Source organism: Coffea eugenioides, chromosome 2, assembly GCF_003713205.1.
Source record: "Coffea eugenioides isolate CCC68of chromosome 2, Ceug_1.0, whole genome shotgun sequence".
Taxonomy (NCBI): Eukaryota; Viridiplantae; Streptophyta; class Magnoliopsida; order Gentianales; family Rubiaceae; genus Coffea; species Coffea eugenioides.
This window is the reverse complement of record NC_040036.1, coordinates 29,741,938-29,752,039: the sequence shown is the minus strand read 5'-3', so window position 1 is coordinate 29,752,039 and position 10,102 is coordinate 29,741,938. Positions and strand designations below refer to the sequence as shown.

Below are 10,102 nucleotides of genomic sequence, written 5' to 3'. Positions count from 1 at the left end.
GAGATTAGCTAGTTTGTTATCAGTACTGGCTCTACAAGAAATGGTATGTATTGTCCAATTCTATTACACACTTAACATCTTTTTAGACGGTCAGATATGGTAGGAATTTCATACCAGAGACAGATGGCCAGTATAATGTATACTTCAAATTGAAAAGAGAGCTAGTCATTTTATACTGAATAGAACATTGAGAAACTCCATCTTTAATTTTAGCTTAATTACCACCATGCACATTTATGTCCAGCTTTATATGGAGTTGGAGAATCTTCCATCATTAGGACTTGAAAGTTCTAAAAAGCTAAATTGAGTTGCAAAGGGAATACATAGCCAAATGGTTAAACTTTTGGAGTTCCATCATGGACAACTAGGATTTCTCCCGGGTCCTCCATAGAAAATGTAATTTCCCCAATCAGCATTCTCTCCCACGGTTATATCATAGCAGTTTGATTTCCGAGCAATGGTCCTTAAGTAATTAAGGGGCCTTAATTTCATTGAGCTACCTATCACTTCAAGATTTCTCATGTAACTTGCCCTCTTAAAACCTTCTTGTGGAAAATGACCACTACCCATCTGTGTAGAAGTTTGTAGCCCATCTGACTGTTTGTTTAAAACCAGCGCACCCCATTCAATCAAAGAAGAATAGTGTGCTAGGCTTGTAAGCAAAGAGCCTGGCCAGTAACCAACTATCGTGTTGCCAAATTCTAGCCACCATGCATCTTGTGCTGGATCCTAGCAAAACTTAAGCCAATCCATGAGTTTCAAAAATCATAAGGAAAAAAAAACTGCATCTTGTAATTTGCACAATACATACATCCCACCAATAAATTTCTTGTTCTTGAAAAACTAAATAAATAAATAAAAGAGCTACTTAAGTTACCTTCCAAATAAGTATGCTAATTTCAGACTGGGAACCGTTGAAATTGGAGAGGGGGAAGACAGAGCCTCCTAGTACAATTTCATTAGTGATTTGAACAAAGCCTGAACACAGCAAGTTGTAGCATCCTGTGGACTTAAAGTTGTCCCTCTGTCGACATAAATGTAGAGTCTATATATCAAACTAAAGTTGCATGATTAGCAAAAGTGATTCTTGGAAAAGGTTTAAGATGCTTACAGTCCAGTGCATGAAGAACCTTGTTCTAGCATCTCCGTATAATTCTGGGTTGACCTGTTTTTTTTTTCCCAATAATACACAATGAGTTATTACATTGCTCAATATTCTAGTTGTGTTTCACCCAAAAAGAGTAAATTACTAAATTACAAGGGATTGAGTCAACATTCTATTTGTGCTTCACTAAAAAGGGATAAATTACTAATAAACCCCTGTGGTTTTTCCTATTATCATATCACCTCGCTAATATTTATGTGCGTAAGTACATATCCCTTGTAATTTTGTGCGAAGTGGAATATAGACTAAAAACATCTTTGGTTAGATGATTGATTTGGATGTGCTCAAAAATGTGCAGGATGAAATCATAATACTCACTCATTTTATGGTTTTATATAATTATCCATTTAACCCCTTATAATTTTGCATAAATATCCACTTGATAACTATTTAGTTTTGTATATAGACCTATATAATGCCCCCTGTAGTTTTATGCAAAGTGGTTAGGCTCTTATTTAGTTTAATACTTAAGGAAGACTGACACTTGCATTTCAACTAATGACGTTATGGAGGGTGCTTTCCATCAAAATTTTGCTTTGCATAAAATCATAAGAGAATAATGTGAATATCTTAAAACGTTAGGGAGATTATGTGATAATATGTGAAATCACAATGGGTTGCTAGTTATTTACTTGAAAAAAAAAAAACTCAAATTGCTTGATTGGCTGGTAAGGTGGTAGATAAAAAACTTACATGCCAACCCGCTTGAATGGTGTTCTGATTTGAACCAAAAGAATTCTCCGTTATCCAGAGCTGAGACGAGCTATATTCATTAGGTTGCTGAAGTTGGGGTTGCCAGACATTCATGATTGCCTTTGCTCCATAATATGCTCCCATAGCATAACTAGCTACAGACTGAAGAAGTCCAAGACGAGGGAAAAAGAATCATTAGAAAACATAATTGGACTAATTGAACTTGTGATTGAGCCAAACACTTTGTTGTGGTACTTTATACGAAATTCACCTTAAATTTTCAAATAGGTTTACTACCTGGTAGGATTTCACTTGGCTGATGAGTTCCATGCCGGCTGAAAGCTTCTCGCGATTGGTTTCATCCTTCTGTAAAAAGCTCTTGATCACAGAGAAGAAACCATCCTCTTTTTTACCTCTTCTGATAGGAATGCTTCCCTGTGGACATCTCCCAGCCAATTGCCACAATTGAGTAATTGATTTCTCATCATTCCTACTGTTGAACAATTTTTTCAACCCTTCCGGGTGATAACTTGGTGTCATCTGCAAAATCAACTGCTTACAAAATTCTTCCAATCAAAGAGCACAAGATTCATGAACACATGCAAAGATTGGATTCAGCTCTCAACAGTTGAATGCTCAGTTACTTTATATATATATATATATATATAAAGTAACTGAGCATTCAACTGTTGAGAGCTGAATCCAATCTTTGCATGGTTAGTTGGGCACAGCTTTAACCATAATGAAATCCTTTCTAGTTAATGCTCCATTAGCCCTTTGTAAGATATAAGCAACTAACCAACAAAGTCAAAAAAAATAAAATAAAAAAAATATAAGCAACTAGTGAGTGATGATGTCCAAGTTCTAGCTGCTAAATGTACCTCTGCTGAGGAATTTTCAGGAAAAAAAAATTTTTTTTTGGTATATTTTTTTGGAGTTGCAAGCAATTCACAAACCAGAATTCGGTGATCCTTGAGTAAGGGATGATCAAGTGCTGGTTGTTCAGAGAGAAGTATACAATCAATTACATCACCATCCTTGCTCTGCCATAAAAATCACCATGAGATGATCATTCAAATTTTTAACATAAAGAAGATTTAGAAAAGCAGACACATATATTCATAGAAGAAGCGGGAACATATGATCTTAGATCACCTTGATAGACTTCAGAGGAGCCTTGTTGAAGTAGTTTATTAATCTTGATGCATCGCATAAAGCCATCATCATCAACAATAACACGAAACAACACAGTTGATTAACCTTCATCTTCACAAATCTCTAGCTGCTTCCAACTTCAGAGATTGATGATCTGCTTATGTTTTTGTGGCCAACTGAGATTTATAAACTCTCCTAGTACTTTGCTGAGGTGTTCTTGATTATATGGCGATAATATTCCATACAAGAACAGTACTTGACGGTTTTTTTTTTAATTTGCATCCTTTGGATCTATGAATAGATTCCATAAACTAGAAGACAAGTAAACCAGCTGATGCTTTGGATTTACCGCATGATAAGGAAATGGGAACATTTGGGAAGAAAATGACAATGAAGAAAACAAAAGTTAAAAATGAAACAAGGGTCTAATACATAGGAATGTTCAATTATCACTTCTATCTCTTCATCCCACAGTCAAACAAGATCGTTAATCTTTAAGTCCAGTGGAAAAATCAGGAATTGGACGGCACCTATATGCAAGGTACTACTTAAACTATAGTGGCACATCTGCATCAAATGAATAATAAATCATGAACGTCATTGTATTCGTAAAAGGACACAGGATAGCTCTTAATTAATCTAATACGACTATGCACAAGGTACAAGGACTTCGTTTGATGATTTTGGTTGTATCCCTTTTTATAGTTTTTTATTTTCTATTTTTTGGTTCTCCCCAAAGTTTCTCGCCTTCGTGTGTAACTAAGGGCCTAAAAGCGTGAACATCGAGTCTTGATTCGTGGCCTAGAGGGTCGTGGCCTAGAGGGCCATAAGGACATGTCTGATGTCACGCCATTGAAGAATGATTGCGAAAAATGGATGGGTTAGTCCTGATTGGATCAACACCATCTTTTTTTTTTCTATAGGAAAAAGTTTGAATAGTTTCGACTCCAATCACTTTTAGGAGTTAGGATATGCTTAGAACCATTGATCGCTTATAAAAATTCTTATAAATTGCCTACCAAAATAGTCCTTGCAGCAACAATGAGACTCAAACACACAATCTTTTATAAAAATAAATGACCCATTTTTATTAGTTGAGCCAACTTATGTTAACTACAGCGTCATTTTTACTAAGTATAGGGAGAAGAAGGCGTTACTAGTTTCTCACTGGATCGATGACGCCTCAAAGTACCCAAATACAATTAATTTAGATCAATAACTCAAGGCCTTTATAGCCGGGAAGAGAATTCGATTGATATTTGTAAGGTTGCAACTTCAGTAAATTAAGTCAATCAAATACATTCAGCTATTCAAAGTTAAATTGATCTCTTTTATAGCTAGTGGCATATCATCAATTGGGTACCATACAATTTTGTCAAGGGGTTGTGGTATAATCGTAGTCAACACTGACTAGTATGGAGGATTGCTATCATTGCCATAAGCTGCACGCCATATCAATTATCACATATCACCGTCCTTTTCCCAAATCCCCACAGCTATCAGTATATCAAAACATCTTCTAATTCTTGTAGACCAAAGTAGCCATTATTAGAAGAGCAAGAAGAATTTTTTCGTAGCCTTCTAATTATTTCTTAAAGAAACCAGAACATTTCATTGCCTTCTAGCTTGTTTGATGAGAAACTGAGATATTAGGGCTCCAGTTTTCGAAACAAACCATTTGAGCCATTAAAAAAAAAAAGTACGTAACAAGGTGAAATCTTTTGAACTTGATCATGGGCAATTAGGATTTCTCCCAGGTCCACCATAGAAAATGAAATCTCCCCAACCTTCGTTTCTTCCAAGTGTTATATTATAGCAATTTGGCTGCTTTGCGGAGGTGGTTGGGTTACCAAGGGGCTTTAACTTCAAAGATTCATCCACCAAATATAGATCCCTCATATAACTTGCCCCACCAAACCCTTCTTCAGGAAAATGGCCACTGCCCATTTGTGTAGTAGTTTGTTGCCCATCAGATTCTGAGCTTAAAACAGAACCACCCCATGTGATCGCTGAAGCAGTGTTTGCTAGGTCCGCAAACAATTTACTTGGCCAGTAACCAATTGGCGTGCCTTCATAATGTAGCCACCAAACATCTTGAGATGGATCCTAACAAAATTCAACCCATTATTCTGGTTAATCTTATCTAGACTATATAGACTTTAAGTACACAAATGTAGTATTACGCTGCATCTCTTTGACAAACATAGTAAAAATCTAGGTTTGTGTATGTTAAAAAATATTAATTTATGGATCAATCATTAGTGTATACACTGGCAGATTTAGATGCATGACAAATAAATTTAATTAAATTTAAATTTTAAATTTTGTATATGTATTACGCATCCACACCAACTAGTATATACTATGTTAGTGTAGAAAAAATTAATCTTTTATACCTTAAATATAAGAACATCGATTCCAGATTGGGCACCGTGGAAGGTGGAGAGAGGGGAAATGGTGGCTCCCAGTGCGATTTCATTGCTGGTTTGGACAAAGCCTGAGCAGAGCAAGTTGTAGCATCCAATGGTTTGAGAATTATGGATCTGTAAAAGCAGGTAAGTATATATTTCTATCAATTTTAGCTGATTTATTAGACGAAGTGATCCTCTAGGCAGCGGAAAAATGCTTCGATGCTTACAGTAAAGTAAGCGATGAAAAGCCTTGTGCTGCTATCTCCATATAATAATGGGTAGACCTGTTTTTGTTTTTGTTTTTTCCAATTAAACACAAAATAACTGATCAATATCTATCGTTGCTTAAAAAGAATTATGATCACTATCAATTATAAATATGGCAATTCTTATGTTTGAAAAACTTATGCTTATGAATTGAAACTTACGTGCCAACCCGCTTGAATGCTGTCAAAATTTGATACATCAGAACCTGCCGTAAACGAGAGTTGAGACGAGCTAAAGTCACTAGATTGTTGAACTTGGGGTTCCCAGACATTTATGTGTGCTGTTGCTCCATGATACTGGTCACCTCCAACAAGTGTAGCAACAAACTGAGGAAGGATGAAGAGAGGAGCATAAATAAGGCACATAAAAAGGGAAGAGAATAGACAAAAACAAGCCCTTCTTCTTTGTCCAAACAAAACAAACTTGAGCCATGGGAAAGTGTCTCTCCACCCCATAGTTTTGAAATGAGTTCAACATCAAGAGGGGCTTATATTATATGAAGTTGCCGATTGACCAAAATATATCAAAAGGGGCTTATATTATATGAAGATGAAGACAAGATTTGTTGAGGTGGTATCATATTTTGGAATTTTGTTGGTGGTAATTTGTGAAAGAATGTGAGTTAAGGAGGAATTTCCATGGTATTATCAGTGCTTGTCATACACCACCAATCAAAATTAGTGCATAGGAGATAGAGTTGGTGATATCGATACTCCCCCTTGTGTAATTCATTAACGAAAAGGATTGATTTCACTCTACACACCTAAACTATTTACCGTTAGCACCTTACTCCCTAGGATATTAAGCATCCTGTTATGATACTTTGAACATATATTTCTTTTAATGTGATAACTTGGATACGGATGAAATTTAGTTGTCCTTTCACAAATAAAAGAAATTTTAAAGAAAAACTTCAAATCTTAAAGGGGAAAAAGGAGAGGAAGAGTCTTGAGAATTGAATTAGGATCTATAGTTACTTTCCTACGAATTGAACTAAATCTTGTGGATATAGAGATTTCCGAATTTGAAAAAAAGTCATTTAAACTTGTGAAGATGCAAATAAGTTAATATCTCATAAGATAGAAGTAAGTTCCCTTTATATAAAATTAATCCATATCGAGATTCGGCGGCAAGAAATCCTTCTAAGCAATTAAATGTACCTTAAAAGCACTCTCGGGAAAAAAAGATGGTCAAAACTTTCCTATTTGATGGGTTAAATTACAAGAGCTGAGTGATTTTAAAGAGTTTGACATGTATCAGTCTATTTTGTATATTATAGAGAGATACTTTACTAATATTTGACAAACCGGAAATTCCTACTTCATTTTCATTGGTGCATTGCAAAATGAAAATTGATGTACTATTCAATTTTGATTGATGCGGGCCCTAAAAGTACTTCTGTATTTTTGTTTAGTTAAGGTGGATAACCAAAGAAAAATGCAGATCGCAAACTGTCCCAAACATATATTACAGCAAAAAAGATAACTTCTGTATTTTGAGATTTTTCTTTTTTTTCTTTTTTGGGGTGCAAAATTCCTACTATAAATTGTTCAATCTTGTTTTTTATCCCTCAAGAATGTTTAGTTGGTACCTGCAGGGTTGGAGCTTGGCCAATGAGTTCTGTATTAGCTCCCTTATTATGAAGATTGCTCGGAATAAAGCTTGCGCCTGAGGCATCCGCCTGTTTGGTTCTTCTGATGGGAATGGTTTCCTCGGGGCAGCTTCCGCTCGATTGCCATAACTGAGTGATTGATTTCCTACGGTTCAACTGTCTGTTCTCAGCAAGCAGACCTTCTGGTTGATGTTTCGGTCTCATCTGCCAAATCGAAATGCATCAATTTGGAACCTTAATATCTTAAGCAAAATTATTCATTAACACAAATGCCTCTTTCCTTTATATAATTTCCTTTCTCATTTGGTATATAATTATGTGGGATACAAATTGCAATTAAACCTGAATGACATGGTCTTTGAGTAAAGGATGATCAAATGCTGGTTGATGATAGATATGTACACAATCGATCACATCACCATCTTTGCTCTGCCACAAATAAATTATCAAGAAATTGATCATAAGCATGACCATATTATGCATGAGTAACTCGCAATATATATACAGGTGTACACAAGAATCTCTAACCTCAATAGACTTGAGAGGAGTCTTGTTTAATTGACTCAATCTTGAGGCATCACAAATTGATGATAGTATTAAGAGTATTAGGAAGCAAGGAATTGCCTTCGACTCCATCTTTCCAAGGCCAAACTGCTGTTTGAAATCAGTAGTGTCATTTGTAAATGTAGCTAACAAGCTGTACTTATAAGCTCTCCAAGTGCTTGTACATTGCTTTTCATCAATACCGATGGAACAATGTATTAATTCTAGCACTTTACATCTATTCTTCGTTGTATGCAAACTTTTGGATCTATTAACTGCGTTTGTCAACCAGAAGCCAAGGAAATTAGCCGACGCCTTGGACTAATCGGAGAGGAGAACAATGTCATTCCTGTAGAATGGTACATTACTTTAATTAAAGCCCATAGGAATAGTGTCATTCTGTATAACGGTACATTATTCCCTTTCTTCTTTCCTTTTTTTTTTTCTTTCCCTTCCACTTCTTTCGTTTTAATTGTTTCAAATCTTATGTGTTTCTAATTATGCTTTCCTTACCAAGTGAAAATTACTCGATTTAAAGTGGCAATTTTTTCTCACTTAAAGGGTTTTTTCTACTAAAGCTTTTAACGGAGGATGAATTAAATTTCTCTGTCATTTTTTAGTCGATTAAGGGTGTACAGTACCTATTAAAATACTTTAGGGTGTAAAGTGCAACTAGTGTTATAGTTGGAAGAGTTTTTGGTATTTAACCCTATAATCTATCCTACTTAATTACCATCCATATACTGTAGTATAATTAATTAAATAAAGTAGATAATACGACAAAAATTTTAAAATCCGATACGAATAGCTTGAGAATGCACAAGCAAGAAAATATGAACATTATTTTACCAAAAAATACGTCATTGTGTTAATTAGACAATTATGTGCAACAAAAGATGATGTAGACAACAGGAGTATTGCCAAAAAAAGAGTAAAAAACAAAAATCTCAAAGATCGATGTTGATTATGATCTAAGGTTTTGCTGACTAATGTCTGAATTGAAAAAACTTTTTGACAATGGTAACTTATTGATAAGTGAATATTTAACGTACATTTTGTATGAAATTGGCATGAATTTTTGGTATGTTTTGAGAAGATTAAAGCCATATTTAAACTCTTTTGGTGATAATTGCTTAAATATTGTTTAAGAGTTAAGAAATTGATAAATGAGTGGATTAATGCGTAATTTTGTGAAATTGTGAAGGTAATTGATGTATGAAATTCATGCACAAGTTGAAAGAAATGTCAGGGTCATCCAGAGGACAAAGTACACAAGAAAGTGGGAGCAAAAATGTAGAAAAAGAGAAGAAGTGAAAAACTGGAAAAATGCTCAACACGGATCCGAGCTCGGATCCGTGTGTACAAGAGGGATCCGACCCCTCGTCTGTACTTCTGGCGGAGTGTATCCGAGGTCAGGACGATCCGACCTCGGATCCATCATGGGAAGGCCTCGGATCCTATAATCCGAGCTCGGATCCATTATCACTCCTCGGATCCGAGGCTCGGATCTGTCTCTCTCCTCAGCAAGTGGCACAGCCGTTTTTCTTTACCTTTCTCACAACTTTTACAGCTATTTTGAGGGACAGAAATCGGTGGCACATGCTTCTGCAATAAAAGAGAAGACCAAATGAGTGTGGACAAAAGGAACATCATATCTTTGACTTCTTTTTACAAAATCTAAGTGGAGGAAATTATGAAGTGAGAGGAATGGAATTTCTACCACCTTTTATGCAGAAACACAAGGGAGAAGCAAGGATAACCATACGTAGCTAGTTTTTCTTCTTGCAACAAGTTTTCTCTCTAGATAGGAGTACTTGGAGAAGCATTTTTTGGAGAGTTTTCACTTGTAATCATATTGTGCAAGAACATAGCAGAATTGGAGAGCTTCACCTTCAATTGGCTAAGCTTTCTTTTATCTTTCTTATACTTGTACTTTATGATGTTTTGCATTAATAAACTTGTGAATTTGATTGTTAAATCATTCATGAGTAGCTAAACTCCTTCATCTAGGGAGTAGATGAAACTTATGGCTAAATAATACTAATTGAATGTGATTTACACTTGTTATATCTTGAGTTAACTTGTCTACTTGTGTAGCTGTGATTTCTTGTTATTGTTTGATCACCAATAACTTGTTTACAGTTGTTATTGTTCAATGAGAATTGGTAATAACAATGGAAACACATGAGTAGAGCTTGAGTTGTATGTTCATGAAAATAGAAATACACTTAAGTGGATTACTTAGTATTTCATGAA

The 10,102-nt window shown here is 35.3% G+C and overlaps 2 protein-coding genes across 2 annotated transcripts in view; both read right to left on the bottom strand.

The window, feature by feature from the left end:
• Positions 1-354: 354 nt before the first annotated feature.
• LOC113759427 lies at positions 355-3,268 on the bottom strand. The gene is made up of 7 exons (XM_027302002.1): positions 3,014-3,268; positions 2,815-2,901; positions 2,156-2,398; positions 1,859-2,020; positions 1,112-1,165; positions 878-1,024; positions 355-729 (listed from the first exon to the last, which is right to left on the bottom strand). Exons 1-7 carry the CDS (start codon positions 3,122-3,124, stop codon positions 355-357), a joined length of 1,179 nt encoding a protein of 392 aa, XP_027157803.1. The 5' UTR covers positions 3,125-3,268.
• A 1,476-nt stretch (positions 3,269-4,744) lies between these two features.
• The window catches only part of LOC113759426, a 15,515-nt gene continuing 10,157 nt past the window's right edge, over positions 4,745-10,102 (bottom strand). The window contains exons 4-8 of the mRNA XM_027302001.1: positions 7,646-7,732; positions 7,283-7,507; positions 5,853-6,017; positions 5,410-5,556; positions 4,745-5,119 (exon numbers count right to left, since the gene is read on the bottom strand). Coding sequence (XP_027157802.1) covers positions 4,745-5,119; positions 5,410-5,556; positions 5,853-6,017; positions 7,283-7,507; positions 7,646-7,732 — 999 coding nt within the window. The remainder of the gene's footprint in view (positions 5,120-5,409; positions 5,557-5,852; positions 6,018-7,282; positions 7,508-7,645; positions 7,733-10,102) is intronic.

Coding starts and splice junctions, on each gene's coding strand:
- LOC113759427 (XM_027302002.1), bottom strand. CDS start 3,124: ATGAAGGTTAATCAACTGTGTTGTTTCGTGTTATTGTTGATGATGATG. Junction 2,399..2,814: donor TCAAGGATCACCGAATTCTG/GTTTGTGAATTG, acceptor TTGATTTTGCAG/ATGACACCAAGTTATCACCC. Junction 2,021..2,155: donor GCCAAGTGAAATCCTACCAG/GTAGTAAACCTA, acceptor GGACTTCTTCAG/TCTGTAGCTAGTTATGCTAT.